The sequence below is a fragment of the Sinohyriopsis cumingii genome, chromosome 19, assembly GCF_028554795.1.
Source record: "Sinohyriopsis cumingii isolate HCF-2022 chromosome 19, ASM2855479v2, whole genome shotgun sequence".
Taxonomy (NCBI): Eukaryota; Metazoa; Mollusca; class Bivalvia; order Unionida; family Unionidae; genus Sinohyriopsis; species Sinohyriopsis cumingii.
In genome coordinates this window covers 26591922-26612014 of record NC_142979.1, presented here as the reverse complement: position 1 = coordinate 26612014, position 20093 = coordinate 26591922, and the positions used below count along the sequence as shown (strand labels likewise).

Genomic DNA, 20093 nt, shown 5'->3' with positions numbered 1-20093 from the left:
ATTGGTAACTATACAGTTTGGGCACTCAAGTAATTGTGCTGAAACCACCTGTCTTTGTTTTACTGAGTTTCTTTAACCTTGTGACCTTGAAACTGATAGAGTTCTTAATTACCTCAATGTAAGATATCCACAAAGTTTGGTGACTTTTGATGGCGAAGAACTTGAGCTATTGTGCAGAAACCTTTTCCATTCCTTGAGGTATAGCGATTCTAAACTTTTAGTTGTAAAGCCTAAAACTGAAATAGATTCTTTTTCACCCCAAAAGTGCAAGCCATCCACAAAGTATGGTAACTGTAGATGCTGTGCAGCTAAAGTTAATGTGCAGAGACTAACCTGGTAAGAGATGGGCATCACACCATCATACACTCTACCTTATGCAGGCATATAAAAAAACAGGTTGGGGTGAGTACGGATATCAGAGGATGTTACTTTATATATATATATATATATATATATATATATATATATATATATATATATATATATTGTGTGTATTCTAGACTATTTAAGTATTCTGTGTTGACAAGACATAATATGCAATCCAAAGCCATCTCTCTAGTAACCTTTAATTCTCAAACAGGCCTACGTTTTAATGCTAATTATAAAAAGTTGACTTACCTGCAAGCAAATGCAGACCTGATTGGTCAGTTCAATCAAGTAGTCTTCTCCCTGATTGGCTGCACGAGCAATTGCTACAGCAAGTTCCTTCATAAGTCTATCTGTGTTTGTGTAAATAAAGCTGGCAAAAGAGCATACATGTGCAGCTAGACACTGCTGTGGGGATGCTGTCATTTCTAGGGAATTGGCTCTGACTGTCCCATGTGGCTGGGGTGGACATAGCAGCTCATTGGACAGGAGCTGAAGATTCTCTATATCTAGTTCTTGAAGAAGAGCTGCACTGGCTGCCATACCCGAACTAAGACTGGTTGAGCATGATATCACTTCAACAGCAGCAGAGTTACAGTGGTCAATCAGCTTCAAGAGTGCAGTTCTGCAGAACATTCGTGCCAGGATATACTCACATCGTATGAGCTCCCTGAAAAAGAATGTAAAAATCCATAAACCAGAGGAGATTCACTTAATATAAAGTGTAATCCATACAATGTAGCTCTAAAGGATAGTGAAAAAGGAAGCAAAAGACCATATCTGAAGAGATTCCATCAATATAAAGTGAAACCCATATATATAAGGAGATTGAAAATTTAAGCAGGATCTGTACTTCATATAATGAGGGCACGATAATGGATCTCATTAAGCTGGTTACATTTTTTCAATTTGTTGTTGTTCTATTTATTTCACTTAATTTCAGTTTTTGACTTTTGTGAAATAGATGTTTTTTCACATCATTAAATATTGTTCCTTCTTAATTTGCACTCTAATATGAAACAACATTAACAGAACAGACTTTAGCGCTTAGCAATCTCATTTGTAAAGAGAGTCACTTTAAATGGTACTCCCATAAATATCGTAAAAAAATCTTTAAATCAAGTCTAAACAGAACATGTGACCCTGTGACCTTACCATATCTGATTTGTAATATGCGTAATTCATACTTCATATATAACATAAATGCATGTTTGTCTTGATGTATTTTTTACACTTTGCATGACATAACAATATAAAACTACATCTGATTCCTAACTCCCCTTTACAACAATAAACTTCACATTATTAAACAATCCTGTATTTTCCAATTATGTCATGAAACGGTGCTCATTATCATGTGGCATCTCCTTTGCACATGCCAGTCGCAACAAGTATATGCCTACACAACCCCACACACATTCACTCTCTGCTTACAACATTCAATTCACCTGTGAATATTGATGTTGGAGGTGTCTAATATCTGGCCACCAGTGATAGTAGATTTCCTCATACCCTGTGGAGGCCTTTCCAGCATCTCAATAAGGTACCAAAACCTAACCAGGACCCCCTCGCTGCGCAGGTATGTTTCCACCTGAACCAGCTCATTTTGCTAGAAATAGAAATAAGCAATTAGGCCTGCTATACTGTTACGTATATTTACTTTACATTGTTTGTTAGTTTAATTTTTATTTTATTTTTTCTTCATTACATGCTATTGTAATGTAATATTGTATGCTGGACTTGACCTTGTCCAAAATTGAGTTCATTTCTGCTTGACCTGATCGACTTCTTTTTTATTTTATTTTGTGTAAAAAAAAAACTCTGTGGATGGGCTTAATAACAGCATCATTATTAATAGAAGAAGTAAATATGTTTCCTTGGGTCTAAGTTTAGGAATTTCCTGAGTGTAATCCAGGTTATGGTTTTGATTGTGTAAACATCAGGATCATTCTAGAAGGTAATTTTCCATTTGGTAATGCTTTTTTAATACAGATAATGCTACTTCTGACCTGAGGTCAAGTAGAGAACTATTTATTTTTTATTTCAGGCTGGAAACTTTTGCTTCAAACTATTTAATTCAAGTGATTACTTTCTCTGGAAATGCAAAAATAAAGTGCTCTGATAAAATTCTTGGATAAAGACATTCACAATAATTTAAACTGAATTCAAACATGGAATTATTTTACTGTAATTCAACAAAGGACTTGACACATCAACACTCTATAAGCTATAACAGACACATCATTGCCTTCAGTTTTTGGATTTCTTCAGGACTTGAACTGACTTTTATTCAGGACTTTAAAATTATTAGGTCTTACGTCTGTAATTAGGTCTTATGTCTGTGATCTTGGATTAGTTTGCGATTTAATTCGCAATATTTTGTAAGTTTTTTTTCTCATTTTCACTTTGTATTCTAGGGAAAAGCAATTATTATTTAAATTTTACAAAGCTTGTTGTCCTTTACTCTTTTCTGTTACTTATTTTAAGAGCATAGACTCGTAATACTGACCAATTGCATAGAATAATCACCAGTGTTTAAGAAAAGATCCAATGTATTTATGAATTAACATTTTTTTAAAATATGTAACATCATCTAATATAACAGTATACATGTGACAGAACAGAGCGGTCAGATTAGGACAGATCAGGAGATTTTCATATAATTGTTCAAAAGTTTTTACTTCAAGGAGGATTTTCACTGAAATGATTTTTATCATGCAAATGGACAAAATGACGATTCAACAATTTCCTTTTTTATATCTATATGTGCACATCATCTTATAACATTCACAATAAACTGTTGCTATTCATACTGTCCTTATATGTGGCATAAACATTTTTAGACTTTCTTAGTAGACCACTGCCTGGATTAAATTTAGGGCAGTCATCATCACTGTTGATCTCAATTCTTAGGATCTCTTGTACCATTACTGAATCCCAATTTCATCTGGAGTCAGCCTGAATTTTTTCTCAGAATAGAAAATGTCCTTTCAGTGTCTGCATTGTTAGTACAACTCTACTGAGCCTGCCAAAAAGTTACATTGATTCCTGCTTGTGGGAAGATTTTAATTGCTGACTTACAGCATGAACTACTGATAAATTTGTAAAGTTCTTCTGGAAATTAACTTTATAAGAATGCATAATCATGTCCCTTTGATTCTAACCACTGAAAATTATTTTTACAAGCATTAATAAATTTTGTGTGATAATTCAGTTATTTAGATTTTGGAATTCTAAGCATTGGGAAATAACTCACGGTTAGATAAACTTTAAATACCCAAACCAAACTGACCCACTGACTACATGTTTGTGGCATGATGCCCCAGTGCTAGACATCACTATAAACTGCCACACTGCAGACATAGTAGCTATATGACTGAAAAATTGTTAAATCTATATTAAAAATCCAAATCGCAAACACACACATACATAGAGAGAGATATAGAGAATTAGATATTTGCTTGTGAAGTACTTCTCCAGACTTTCATATCACTTACAGAAGTCTAAACAAAAGAACAACAGACCCCAAAATATCCCATAAAACTTGTTCTTGCAGTTCATACACTTGAGAGGAGCATACCCTTGAGTCTGTAGAGTACAGTGAATTCATTTTTAAGTTCAGATCTTAATTTTTTCATTGATACTTTTACTTTTGTCTGAATGGTTACTGTTTGTTGGATGAAAAAATCCCCCAAAATTGGTTTGTTAAAATGAATGAATTCATTAATATCCTGAGTTAATATGCAGTCAGACCTATGAATTTATAATCTCTTTTATAACCAGTTAGAATTGACTCTTACATACATATAAACTTCCTGGCCAAAAGCATTTTCCTTGCAAGGTGGGGTGGGGGTGGGGTGGCTTCTATTCATCACATAATTCATTGAAATCTCCTGTGCACTAAAAATTATTATTCAAAATAATTCTGGAACACACACTGTAATACAACTTATGTGAGCATGATACTTTGCTAATTCAGCTGACAGTAACATAAAAGTGACTGCGTTTGATATGTAGCAATCCAGAAATGTTTAAAGATTATAAAGATTATGGTTGGATTAGTAAAGTGCTCATATAATATTCCTTGGATTAGTAAAGTGCTCATATAATATTCCTTGGATTAGTAAAGTGCTCATATAATATTCCTTGGATTAGTAAAGTGCTCATATAATATTCCTTGTATTCTTTTGGCATGGTCAGTTTGACAGCAGTGTTTTAAGTTTGTTGAGATGGATTATACAGTGTGTTATCAGAAGTAATTTAGAAAGGATTAATAACATTAATGGTTGATAAAGTCGATTAGTCATTACTAAAGGGTTCAGCCACATTATCCTGACACCTAAATGACCAGTCCTAACAATGTCCTCTTAATTCTCTCTATGTGATTTTTTAAGAGATGCAACAATATTATGTATGGATATGAAGAAACTCAGGACAATTAGGTTTTCATCACTGATTAGACTGAATTACAAAATATGACAAAGGTAAACCTGCCTGTAATGAACACAAGACTTTTTTGACTTTGGATACAGCAAACCAATGGATTAAAGTCAGAATAATTATTACATTTATTCTTTGCTGTTAATTCATGAAATTCTTGTTTAGATGATTAGATTTCAATGAGTTTTGGGTTTATTATAAGTAGTGATAAACTGTACTTTGATTCTGCATAAACATGCAATGGAATGAAAATGACTTCGCCTGATTTCAGGTAAGAATCTGAATTTTATAAAATAAATCGCAATAATTGTTACCATGTCTATGTCCAGAACTGTTCCCACAAGACCAAAAGTTCTTAACATGCTCCGAACTGCAAACTTTGGCAGGACAGTTGTTCCACTGATTGTACTGCCTCCTGTTGGATCTCGGACCACAACAGTTGTGCCTTTACGGACTCTGTCAATGGTGAATTTTGCTAGTTCCTCTTTAATGTCCTCTATGGTGGGGAGGTGTAAATCCCGTGGCATACCCCCATTCTCTTCATAGAGAAACTCAACTGTCTGCCTAGCTATGTCTGTCATTCCTGAAGTAGACCAAACATTGGCTCCATGAAACTTAATATGTGTACTACTAAGATGTCTTGTGGACATTTGCTATTGAAATAAGAATTCCCTTAAAAGCTTACTCCCAAATTTAGAGCATTTGGACGTATTATATAAAAGACTCTGAGAAATACCCTATATCTTTGATCTACCCTGACATGTATACTTTTATCATCAAAAGGAAACAAGACTTGTCAATAAATTTATACGAGTGATACATCAAAGACACAGCATACCATACCTGTCAAAACATTCTATTTCACACAAAAAACATGATTTTGGACTCCCAGATCCTTGACATGGTCAAGTTGCAAACATATGATTTTCACGAATCTTAGGCCCAAAGTTTTTCAACAAAAATAACCCTTATATTTCTTTACCACAATGATAAATGCGTGCAAACTGTAGTATGTATTAATAGCAAACAGTCCTGCTCAAAGCTCAGCTAAACCTAACCTTGGGGCATAAAGCTGATACAGAGTCATTTAAAAACAATGGCTCACAAAGATAAAAACAACTAACTTTCAGAGATGATGTAATTGACTCGCAATAGCTAGAGTGATGTGTTGTGTAACATTCTGATGTGAGTCCATTTAACTAATTTGCATAGATAAGGTACACAAAGTAAAACAACCTGCTGAGACATGCTGAGGAACAGATGTTATTACATACACATCACTGCAATGTATGAGAACGTTGAAGCCAACTTTAACACAGTTTGCAATTTTTCTTTCAAGTCAGACTTTTACTCCAGACATAAAATACAAAACATGATCGCTTCAGTTGTCTGAATATTATTCAAGGGTGATTCAGGAAGCAATATGCTATCAGCAATACCAGCAAAGATAAATTTAAAAACTCCAGGCTGATGGAGTTTTACACTGTCAAGCACAGCAGCAAGAGGGAGAATTAAATTCTTTGCACATCCTTCAAATGTCATCTAATGTCATTCTGAAGTATACAACTTCTGTTGAAACTGAAGCACCGTCTGAATGTAGAATCACAGGAGTAGGACCTTTAATAAGTAAAATACTACATGTGTATATTTATAGAACAGTTATGGCTATTTCATGTCTTCACAAATTTCTGCTATATTTTATTGATAAAATGTCAGACTCCTGTGGTATTATATTCGACACACTTAAATGAACATTCAGATTTGTTCTCTTTATTATTATTTGATATGTTGTTAAAATACTATTAACTGACCCATGCTTTTCAGGACAAGTTTAGGGCTCATGAACTAGATTGATGAAGGACAGTAATACGCACATGTTCATGTTTGCACAGTTGATTTGTATTGATAAAGTGTTAATACCCAAACCTGATGAAGCCATTTGTTACTGCTGTATTACCCGTTAAAAAACCCCATTAAACTTCAAAATAGTATGTTCTCCCCCCTTCCCCCATTGAAATTGTCAATCCCAAGTGTGATATATATTTATTTTTCTGTAGAGACAAACATATCTTGTGGTCAGAATGCATCAGATACAGTTTAGACAATGCTAACATGATGGTTGTCATCATTAACAAGTCAGTTCTGACCAGGATTTGCACAGAGAATCCAGCAAAGAACTTTGGACAACAGTACCATCTGATCTTAAGTTAGTACTGAGATGAACACTAATGACACTTGCATTACCTTCAAGTACCCTATTGAATTATTGAAAGCAGCAAAGACTGCATCAAATTAAGCTTATATATTTCCATCCAATGGATTTTAAAAACAGAAACTTGATGTTTTTATTTATTGTCAGTGCTGTTGTGATGATGTGTTTGTACATGTGTATGGCAATGATATTTGACAATGCTAAGTCTCCAAACTATTTCTTTCTTTGTAAGTGTGTTAATAAATGCTGACAAAAAAAAACAAGAAACAAGTTAATTTTTATAGGCTTATATGAAAAGAGAGCTTATTCTCAATTGGACGACAATGATGTTTTGGGTCATGCGCACCGACCCACCCACCCTTCAAAACACACTTTTGGATTCTCAAAAGAAACCCAACACTGTCAGGGAATATGGAAGGTATGGCATACAAATAAACACATTTACATTTACAATGGAGTTAAGACTGTTTTCAATGAGCTGTGTACTGATGGTGGGAGTTAAATTACAAAATGTAGTTCTGCAGCTATATTGAATATTCTTGACAACTGTAAACTTAATTCTTTTTCTGACTTCTATTTTCATTCATATTTATTAATTAAATAAAAGAGATGCTTGAAATTTAAATAAAGAAGAAACAATGCAAGGCTACCACACAAAGGTCAAACAGTGAGAGTGCTGTATAAATGAATCACTGGTGATAACATCAAATGGAGTGGGAAATAGGCTAAGTGCAATATTGAACATACAAGAGGAAGGCCAATTTAAACATTAAAGTTGTTTACAACACAGTGACAGAAAGTTCTGGAAACTGACAGGACAAGACAAGCAAAATACAGAATGACCACCAGGCATTTAAGAACTCTTAGAAAGTCTGTTTAAGAATATCCTACAGGAAATAAATCATCAAATGTGCCACCTAGCCAAAGAATTTTCAATATGCCTCTCATTTTGCCAGGTATTGCAGCTTTGTATCATTGTTACTGTGTAACACAATAAAAATACCAAGGACAAGGATACACATACCAATACAGGGTTGTTGAAAGTATGTTATGTACTCCTGTATTTCTTGCACTGAGAAACATTATATCAGAGATCCTAAACTCATAATTTTGTTGTCCAGGTCAAAAAATGAGCTCGAAATGGTCAAATTTACTAACCTCACATGTTGGATATTGGACAAACGGTTCTTATAATTTGCACATGTATTTGTTTGGTAATTATGTTTTCACAACAGTTCAGGTCAGACTATGCCTGCTACTGTAAGTAACAGTTATGGTACTACATGTAACTGTTGACCCAGAGCAGACAGCTACACCTAACTCCCAAAGTAAAGTCCTTTCTGGTGAATCAGGCAGCTGAGCAACTATGCTCATTCCCCAGATGTCAAGAGCTGTGTAGGGCATCAGCTCAGGTGTTGCACAAACTGATGGCCATACACTGCATCTGGACTTGTCCCCAGACAAATCAAAATTATTGTTCCACTGGATTCAGACAAGCCTTGATGAGGGAGTGAGGGTGCAATTTTCCCTTACATGAATCCAACTCATGCCTAAGTCAAGACATTACCACCACCACCACCACCAGATACCTTCAAGTCCTGTGGTGATGGGCAAGCAGCAGGGATGGATACACCGAGAGCTGTAGCTGCAGTGGGGTACTGTCTACATGCGCACATAAAAGCCATTAAAAAACACTGTCATTTAAATCTTGATACAAACATCACTTGGCATTCAGAATAATTTTCTTTCCATTTACTCCATTTTCCCACTGTTGCAAAGTATTCTCCTTATATGTTATGATATTGTTAGTTTAAGTCAGTACAAATTCAAATTTTTCTGCAAGACCTCTTGAACTTTCCCCCAACGTTATCAATCTGAATGACTTTTGATTCTAATGTAATAATTTCCAATTAACATATCAACATGTTAAGGATTTTTAATGATTTATTCATATGTTGCTAACTGTACAGTACAGCAATTTAATCATGCAGACAAAACTTTTGTAGAATAGATGAAATGCCTTGTTTATAAAATAAGTGATGCATGCATTGTCATCTTCTGAATCACCTTATTTATCACACTGATCACTGACTGGTAGTGTGGCTTCATCTTCTGAATCACCTTTTTTATCACACTGATCACTGACTGGTAGTGTGGCTTCAGGAGAGGATGAGGGACCAAATATATGGTGTCTGCAGATCCTTAAATGCCTGGAACAACCTGTATATGACACTCATCAACCCGATGAAAGCATCTCACACAGTCAGCCAAGGAAGGCTTTGTTAGATCATGGCAATATTTGGTTGCCTAAAAAAGTCATCATGATGTTTTGACAATTCCATGATGGCATGCTCATTTGTGTAATGGAGGATGGTGAGTCATCTGAACTACTCTCAGTCACCAACAGAGTCAATCAAGACCTGGCCCAAGCCCTCTTCAGGATGATATAATCTGCCATGCTTACTGAAGCTTTCTGTGACTAGACACTCGAATCAACATCTGATACTGAACTGATTGCAAGCTCTTCCATCTGATGAGACTACAGGCAAAGACAAAATTACAGGAAGTGACATTTCATCATCTATTTGCTGATGACTGTTCCCTGAATGCCAAATCTGAGTTTGACATGCAACAGAGCATGGACCATTTCTCTCTGGCTTGTGACAATTTCGGTCTCATAATCAGTATCAAGAAGACAGAGGTGATGCACCAACCTGCACCATGAAATCCTTATTTACAGCCTAACAATAAATGGCCAAACCTTCCTGGCAAGTGTGGGCTTTGAAAGACTATGCACAAATGTGTTGAGGTATAGAGGCATCTGTTTACAAACAAAACTTAAGGTCAATAATGTCATTGTTTTGCTGACCCTGCTGCAAGTCCAAACATTCAGCTGATGAATATCAGAAATACAACTATCAAAAAATATCTTCTATGGTGAGATGAAGGAGGGAAATTGATCTCTGGGTGGTCAGAACAAATGCTTCAAAGATCTCCTCATGTCATCTTAAACAGTTAAGTGACATTTTGGCCCTAAAACACTTCAGCCCTGGGCACTACAGTCCTAAAACATTTTAGTCATAAGTAGACTGATGTTTCTGCCTCAAATAAAGAAGACATTTCGGTCTTTGACACTTCAGCATGAAGTTGATAGATGAATCAATCCTCAAAAAAGCAAGATGTTTTGGCTTTAATCTTTCATTCTAAACAAATAAGCAATTAATTTTGTGTATGCATGTATGGATGGATAGATTGAGAAGGCATACAATAAATATGACAGTGGAAACTTGAAAACATCAGTCTTCCTGATGAAAATTGCAGACTTACACTGAATGAAAGATACAGTTGATATGTATCTGATAGTCATTGTGTTTGTGAAGTGTGTGGTGAAGTGATTCATATGTTTTTGTTTATATAATTGTTGTTTATCTAAATGTACAATAAATATTAAATTTAGATATTCCTGGCATTAATACATTTAGTAATTTAAACATGCACTGGAAAAGTTTGCTAAATCGCCAACACTGATTTTCACCCATTGATGTATGTCTGATATCTTGTTTCCCTTTCTTTCATAAAATCAAATCCCCTCAAACAATACCACATAGTTTTAATAATATTAGTTGAATTAGTTCTAATAATTGCTTTTATTAATTCTAACATGAAATATTAAAAATAGTAAAATGTTTTAAAACAAATTATGTAAAAATATATTATAACAATATTAAAATACAGGACAAATTGTCTAGGGCCAATTGTCTTGGGTTAAAATGTCAGAGCTGAAACATCTAGCACTCAAATGTCTAAGGCCAAAAGGTCAGAAATGTCCACGGGCCAAAATATCTTTAAGCCAAAGTGTCAGTAAACCCATTAAACACTTAAACACTGATCCTGAATCTCGGAAGATCTTATCCATACTGGAGCAAAAGACTTTGAAAAAAGAGAACTGCAAAAGCAGTGCAGAAACATGAGCAGTGTTGATCTCAGTCTTCTATTGATCAAGCAAATCCAAGTGGCATCTCCTGTAGTGTTCAGTTCAGAGTACAAATTGGCCCCTTCAGCTACTCGTACTCACAGAAACCAAACTGTTAGTGACAGGTAAATGTGTAATTTGTAACATCACAAATGAGTACACATGTAATATGTGAGATCACAATAGGTATATGTACTGTGATGTCACAAAAGCTATATGGGTAATATGATCTCACAACAGGGTTTAATGTAAATAAAATGAACATGAATTCATAATTTATAGACATGTATACATGTCTCTACTAAAAGTAAGTATTTGGTACTAGGTATTAGTGTTTAGTGATTTCATTAGCCGGATCAAACTGCAATTATATTAGCTTGTCACTCTCATATGGTCTCAGGTATATGTGTAACATGCAATGAGACAACAGGCATATATGCAATGAATGTCACAATAGGTAAAGGTGTAACAAACAATGTATGTGTAATACATGATGTCATAATAGGCATATGTTTAATAAATGATGTCACCATAGATAAAGATGTAATATATGATGTCACAATAGGTATATGTATAGTATGTGATGTCACAATAGGTATATATGTAATATGTTGTTGTTGTTGTAGGGTTTAATGCCATTTTTCAACTCTAAATAGGCTATACATGGCAGCCAGTATAAATGGTGGAGGAAGGACTTGGGAAAACCCGGGAAAGAATCACCAACCCACAAGAAGCTACTGGCAAGCTTTCTCACATACCCATATTGGCCGAACCTGAGACTCGAACCCATGCAGACAGAGGTGAGATGGTAATGATCCATAATGGTGAGCGCTTTAGTGTAATATGTGATGTCACTATAGGTATATTTGTAATAAATGATGTCACAATATATAAAGATGAAATATATCACAACAGGTATATGTGTATGTGATACCACAATAGGTACATGTGTAATAAGAGATGTCACAATAGGTATAATTGTAATGAAAGTAGTCACAATAGATAAAGATGTAATATATGATGTCACAATAGGTGTATGTGTAAGAGAGATATCACAATAGGCATATGTACATGTATAATGAATCATGTCACAATGGCAAAACTGACATACTCCCAGACAGTGTTGATTTTTATTTTGAGACTCAAGTGTGTTGTGATCCCATGGGGGGCTGTCAGTGTGCAAGTGACCAAAGAAAATGATATTGTCCAATTGAGAATAAGCTATCTTTTCGTATAAAAAATGACTGGAAATTCAAATCTCAATAAATATTCAACTTGTCTGTTTTCTTCAGAGCACTTAATACACCAAGAAAAAACTTGGTAGATTTAGGTGAAATATCACCATACACACCTTCAAACACTGACCTAATCACAACACACATTAAATTAAAAAAACATAAAAATTTCTTTTTTAATCCATGGTTGGCAAAATACATGCTACATGGAGTCTTTGCTGCACTCAATAGTTCAGTAGGTGGTTTCAGGGTAATGCAAATGACATCAATGATAATTTTTGCACTCATCAGAGACTGGATGGTACTGTTGTTTAAGCTTCCCTACTTTGTTTCTTTGAGCAAATCCTGGTCATAATTTAGTGCTTCTTGACAAATGAACAATAAGCATTGTAAGAACTGTATTTCATGCAGTTTTACCACAAGGTATGCTTGTCTCTACAGAAAATGAACATATATCACTTTCAGGACTAACTATTTCATTTGGGGAAGGGAGGCACATAACATTTTCAAGTTTAATGTAAGCATTACAGGTAATATAGTAGTAATAAATGCCTCTGTCCATTATGGGTGTAAACAGTTTATAAACAGAAATTAGCTGTGCAAACATGAGGGGGAGAGGAGTAAATGTTTACAAATAATTGGGCTTGTCATAACCAAAACAAAATTCATGAAATTAATAATAGCCAAAATTTAGTACAAGTAATGGCCAAATTCTTTGTTAGAATAATGCTACAAAACAACTAGCATAGTAATTTATAAATTACCTAGTTGAAGAGCTCCTTTGATCTGATCCAGGCCATCCTTTCTCTCTGCTTCATTGCGGAAACGTCGACGAATAACTGGAAAAACTTTCTGTTCCCAAGCTTTCACAAGAAGAGCATAGTGATCCTCTGTGGGTCCTTCATCTTCAGTGCTCTCATCATCTGATTCTTCATCCTGCCCTGGTACACCCATTAGTGCATCAGGCCCAGTTGTGACAAAATTGTCATAGCTTTGAAGCAGCTTGTACTGCTGGCATGTTTCTGGGCTGTACTCTGAGGGGAAAAAAATCAAACAAGGGTTCTGTGAAATGTGATGTCTTGCCTGTGACCCAGAATGCAATATCCTCAATGGGAATGACTAGCATGGAATTTCAATGTCGGCACTACCATAATTTTCACGTCCATGGAAAGCATGATATCCATGTGCTGCCAATAGCTACATGTAAGCACAACAATGAAATGATTATAAATTACGTTCTTGCTAATACAGAATATCATTAGCAAACTTGACCTCAAACTTAGGGGCTTGATACCCACCCTGGTCTATTGGTTCAGCAGACTTGGTGTGTCATTAGCAAAGACATTTAGCTCCCATCTTCTTGGAATGATTAGGCCAATAAATTGCTTAAATTACTGTTAAAAACTAACCAACCTACCAAAACTACTGGTTAAACAATTAATCCATCATGATATCTTGTGAACTGTGTCAATAATGTTCTAATGAGAGCAGTGTGTGTGTGTGTATATATATATATATATAGAGAGAGAGAGAGAGAGAGAGAGAGAGAGAGAGAGAGAAATAAACAATAGGACCAGGGTTTGCATTTTGAGTGCTTGCTCAAATGAAAAAGTACCTAAAACCTTAAAAACAGTTGATGATACTGCTGCTACTATTAGAAAAGTGACTGTTATGGTTAACTTTCCACTAATGTGTGCTTGAAATGAGTTTGAATTAAAATCTGAAATAAGAGGAATAATAGCAGGATACAAAGTGAAAATCTGTCTACTCAGACTTTTGGAACCAACTGATACCAACCTTTTAAAGGCATAGGAATTGGCACCATTTTACATGGTGGACCTGTCGTGGGACTTGTTAGATCCTTGACCTCACTGACACTGGTAGGGCTGCTGGCAGCTGTAATAGCACCTTCACTGTCACTTTCGGATGCAGTGTGAAATGGCAGGTGACCAAAACTCTCACGAATCTCCCTTGTCAAATCATTAGCTTCATCAGCCGCTTCTCTATGTTGCTGGCCTTCAGCATAGGCAAATGGACGTGCCCCAAAATTGGCCCTCACTCTGACAGCCTGTTGATATAAATAAAATCTGTAATAAGTCTAGAATGGAAACTAGAATTACTGTACGTGTTTGGAATAATGAAATAAATGAATTAACATTTTCTGGTAAAATCACAAAATCCATAAACAAGATATCAGTAGCTATGAAGATGACATAAGACACTGAACCAACTGTTGTTCTATCAGTATTTGCAAATAAATATGTAATGTTACGCAGTTTTTCATCTCTTCACCAGAAGGGTATGTTGGATTAGCTCTCAAATGGGTAGAATATCAACCATAATGTAAATTACTAAGATTTAATTCTAGGATGCAGAATAGATAACTTCCTGTCACCAACTAAGAAATAATGTGTGGTCTTTGTCTCAATTTTACTTCAGAATATAGAATAGTTACTATGTATAATCACTTATAAGTCGAGTCAAACTGCAAACTGCAAAGATCTTGATCTGCTGGTACATAAAGCGCTTGCAGATCAGGGTCTATGCTGTTTGTTCTACTCATTACACCTAACAAACTGCATGGACTCTGATCTGCTAGTGCATTAAGCAATGGCAGATCTGAGTCTGTGCAGTTTGTAGTTGGACTCATCTTAAAAGAAAGAATACATGTACATTAACTCTTTGTTGAATCACAAGTGTAAAAATGAATTTCTACTTATGTTAAGTCTAGCATTATTCTGAGGAAAGCAGATTATTATTACTATTTCTATCATTATATTTTATACCTTTGTCTCAGCAACCAATAGTGGCAAATGGTCAGCAAGGTAAGAAGGAGCATCCTCGCTAGCCAAGGTTCAAATATGTTAACACTATCTACACCTTGGAAGATCGAGCAGATATTTTAGTGATTTGTCCTAAAAACATCTATTGGATTTCATGAGTTGCCTTCCTTAGTATGTAATGCCAACCAGTGTAACAGCAGTGTACTGTACATCACCCAAAAATGGTAAAGGCAATTAACTTCGAAAGGATAATTTGTAAGTTTAACATTGAAAGTATGGCTTTGTACCAGAAAGAAGCCATTACAGGTCTATTCAAGTGAAAGATATTTGTACCAACATGGATCAACAGTGGAAAATTAAATATGTACGAGACCATTCAAGTTGTGTCCTCCCCTTGTCTCGATCATGTAGAAACAGCGTTCAAATTTTCAACATCTTAATTCTGACTGGATGCAGTGGTTTGCCACTGCATCCAATGAAATTCAGAGATGAAGATGAAGGAAGGATGCCATTGTTTTATGAAAGTAACATTGTTTATAAAAATTTTGTTATCATGATTGTTACAAACTAAAAATTTAAGGACTTGATGAGGAATCATTTTACTCTGGAAACAATAGTACCCCTTCTCTAACCCACAAACTCAAATAGCAAAGCAAATATGATTTTTCTAAGAGCCATGAAAACTAAAACTCATGAAAATATACAAATTCACAGTCAAATAACATTTAATTACAATCAGCAAATTTTTGTAGGTAATTAAGAATGTAATAAATTACTTTTAAAATGTGTTTTTCAATGTAAGTAGGTACATATGTTGTCAATATAAATTTTGTTGAGCAAGTATCACTAGTATTGCAATAGTCTAATCAAATTTTTGGACCATCAATGTACACACACAGATGTGAAGAAAATGATCAAGCTTTAATGCAGAGTATCTACAAATCATCTGCAAACAAAACATGCAATTATTAATACGGGATGAAAACATTTGTAACATACTGTTTGCCATGGGAAAACAATTTCTCTCACACATCAATACAGACACAGAATTGCCATACCAAAAGAAATCTGGTGGCAATGGTTCAGACAATGGTGTAAAGAATCATAGTTGCACAAGGCAATCAAAAACAGAAGGGTATGACTCGGCAGAACAAAGAGCAAGCAGAAAGCATTTTCCAATGGGAAATTAATTTACCTTTTTCTGGATATGAACAACAGGATACATGCCTCCTGACACATCATCAATAGTGGCAGGTAACCTTCGTCCCTTGTAGGTGAAATATACTCTTCCTTTAGGTGGCTGGTTAGGGCCTGGAGCCTCCCCTGTTCTCTCCCAGCCGATCCCAGCTGTGTCTCCTGCTGACATGGAGATGTCCAGCCTTACACTCCTCCACTGAAGCAAGCTGGCTCCATTGTAATGCACAGCTTTACCATTGCTATAGTACAAGAACAAATGACACATATAAAAAGAATAAATCAGATACAGTGTCAGTAAAAAGATAAAAGGTGTACCTAGAATGGCACATAATACACCTGTCCCATGTCTAATAGTCTTCCATGCAGATAACTCCCATGTCTGTGGTGAAACAATTTTTCATCTTTTAGTCACAGTAGCCTTAAAGTTTGACCTATAGACCTCAAAATCTTCCTTATCCTATATGCAACCCACAAACAATGTTTGGTCCAGGTATGTGATGCTACACTGAAGTTAATGTATACAAACCATTTTGATTTTTTCAGTCACACTGACCTTGATCATTTGGACCTCTTCACTCCATAATCAATACGGATCTTCTTTACCTCAAGTACAAGCCAGTCCCAAAGTTTAATAATTGTAGATGAAGGACTCAAGTTACTGTGCAGAAATCATTTGTCTTCTTTCAGTCACAGTGACCATGACCTATGACCTTTTGGGTCAAAACTTGATAAGATTCTTCCTTATCCCAAGTGCAAGATGGTCAAAGACTTGCAGAGAGTGACACTGACATTTGACCTTCAGACAATGACATTTATAGGGTTCTTCATTACTCCAAATACAAACAATAAAACAAAATTCGTAAATGTGGATGCTTTATGGTTGTCATAAAAAATGGCGCTTAAGACAAATAAGTGACAGGCTGAACTATTGATCAATTGATCTAATGCAATATAAGATACATATATAAAATATCAAGAACATGAACAGACAACCTCTGCATGATTTCAAATGGAAGTGAAACCAGTCCAATTCAGGTTTAACCCATCAATTAGTAGTATTATCATATACTAAAATACACAGCTGTTCAGCCGGTCTACCTGCCAAGCAAAAAAAACAAAACTGAATGAATCCCTTATCCAATTACAGCTGGACTGACTGGACCAGGCTCAAGAAATTTTCGAAAAGTTACAGCAGCAACTGCCACGGCAAAAAAATCACGACTTTCTGATTAAATTGAAAGAGTTTTGATGTGCATTATGGACATTTATGAACATAAAAATGTTATTGATGTCACAACAATTCAATGACATATCATTTACAGTAATGTCAACCATAACTAATGTCTATTGAAAATAAATGATTTTTTAAAATATTTTTCCTTGCATATGTTACAATTACAGACCTGCCAACCCTGACGAGTCCATCTCAGTAAGGCAATTGATATTTTGCCATAAGATTTAAGTTTTCAGTAAGGTGTAACAAAATATCAATAACTGCCATTGTAAAGCTGGAAAACGTAATTAAAAGTTTGATGCATCAGCGATAAACATTATGTTCAACTGAGAAGTTTGTAAAGTACGCGTAGACTTTATTTACCACTAGTACAGTTGCAAAACTCTAGTTCCAATCCCTATGCAGCTCAATGGCTTGTTGCTATCTCTCAACTTTACATAATTCTTGGAAATTCTTTTCCATTTCACACGATGACGGCAATCAAATCTCCCGCCACAAGACAGACTCAAATTGACACGTGACGTCCAATAAACATAAATGTGTCCTATCCAACTTGTATTCACAAGATTCTGAATACTCCTTTTTATTCTTCTGTGTTGATTAATAACATTTTTCTAGAAGCTTATTTTCCCTTTCATCTTAAACATCGCTTTCAGGATGCCATTTTTAAAAATTAGATGATCACAGTTTGATCATGCAGACGCTTCACATGAACAAATAGGTGCAGTTTAAAGCGTCTGGGGTGCTGCTGTAAAGTTAGTCTGGTTCCCTGACTAAGATTATTAAGACTAAGATGAAACCTGGATCCAAATAAAACACATATGAACCAATTATCCAGATTTTTCGGCAACAATCATTTTCTGTAGTTTTTGCTAGTATGCCATAAGTCCGTATTTTAAGGATAATTTTCGTAAGACTTACGGCAAAATCATAAGAGTTGGCAGGTCTGCAATTATTGTAATAACATGAAAATTAAATGTGCAGGCATTTATTGCTGTTTGATTCCAAATGACCAAATTTTGGAAATGTCACTATGACAACCTTAAAGTCTCTTTGAGAAAATTTAATCACATTCCACTTTCACTGGAAAGAGGCTATGATGTCCCAAAAGCTTCTGATGCTGAGCCCATAAAGCCTACCACACTGTCTCACATTGCAAACATCCAGCAGCTAATCACTTCTTCAACTAACCATACAGAAGGGTCATACCTTTCCATGAATAACACTTTAAACATTTTCGGACGAAATTCTATATTGTGACTAATATTAAAGGCTTGCAATATGATGCAATATCAGAACCATGCAATTTTGAAATTTGAAATAATTCTCTATTACAGTTGTCAGTACCATGGCTATATACAAAATTATATCTAGTTCATGAACAGTGCTTTATGGATTTTAAAATATTTTGAAAAATCATGACACTGATGACCAAATGCAGCAGGAAAATGAAATAAATAAATACACCAAAGGAAGCAAGTCAAAACCAATTTAAACTTACTTGAGGAAGAGACATGTGCCCACTGGATTGGTCCATGCACCATCTTTCTTCTCAGCTGGTGGTGCAAACCCAAATGATACAATGGTGCCACTCTCCTCCTGGGTCTCTCCAAAAGAACAGATTTCCAATTCCCAGTAGAATGAAGGAGCCTGATAATTTGAAATAAAATGGGGAAAATAATGTGAATCGTAGAAAATATTAGACAAATTGCTAAAAAAGCTTGCAGTTGGTAAATATTCTCTTCGAACCTGAAATAAAAAAGAAAGTCACTCCCCTGATTTATAGTTTCTTTACTTGTATGTTCATTTCGCAGGAAATCTTAGTTCACTGTTGTCTTACTTATATTCTGATTTCAACAATAAACACTTTTGTCCTTTCTTACATTTCTATGCTGAATATTCAAGGCCTGAAAATTACAGTAGTCTGAGGTCTGAGACTGATTCTTTTAAGCCACGGAATGGTCATATGTAAGAAGTACTAGCCTGCTGCACTTTTAATATTTATTATTTATTCTAACAAACTGAAGAAAATGTGCTTTTTAATTCTTAAAACATATGAAAAGAGTAATAAAAGTATAATGATGCATACAGAACATGCTCGATTGTGACAGACTTGTGATTTAAAATACTGCTGAAAATATGCAAATTTAGCACACCATACACTGATCACCAGTCTAAGCTTAATCTTCTTCAATAAAATGTTTGTCTGTTCTCAACCAAAGCTGTAAATAAGCATCAACAGTATTGGTTTCCTGTATGGTTTTGATGCTACAATTTCGTTTAGGTATGGATTTACCAAGGCAAGAATCAACCATAGGGAATTCATCTGCTACATGATATGTTGCACTGAGGGGCTTAAAAGATCCCAGGTCTGAGAAGGATGGAAATTATGATAAAAATAAATGTATTCGGACTTTGCAGGATCAATGGAAAAGGCTTGGTCATGGGTTGATTATTATGAAAAGAGGTATGTTTTCTTCAGCATGTATGGCACATGAAGAGTCAATTATATAAATGACCCATTGATAGCATGTGAAACAAGCAAAGGACATATTACTTGCACATCAGAAAGGTTATTGTTAGTAAATAGAACATACCTCTTCCAATCATCAAGACCCTGACTGCCTCAATATGCACCACCAGTTACTTACCA

General features: G+C 35.2%; 1 protein-coding gene across 1 annotated transcript in view; it reads right to left on the bottom strand.

The window, feature by feature from the left end:
• LOC149775324 (putative E3 ubiquitin-protein ligase HECTD4) overlaps window positions 1-20093 on the bottom strand; it is a 243898-nt gene that overhangs the window by 60764 nt on the left and 163041 nt on the right. The window contains exons 44-50 of the mRNA XM_089944036.1: window positions 18942-19090; window positions 16205-16445; window positions 14024-14294; window positions 12991-13260; window positions 5121-5389; window positions 1815-1975; window positions 619-1036 (exon numbers count right to left, since the gene is read on the bottom strand). Of these exons, the coding sequence (XP_089800162.1) occupies window positions 619-1036; window positions 1815-1975; window positions 5121-5389; window positions 12991-13260; window positions 14024-14294; window positions 16205-16445; window positions 18942-19090 (1779 nt within the window). The remainder of the gene's footprint in view (window positions 1-618; window positions 1037-1814; window positions 1976-5120; window positions 5390-12990; window positions 13261-14023; window positions 14295-16204; window positions 16446-18941; window positions 19091-20093) is intronic.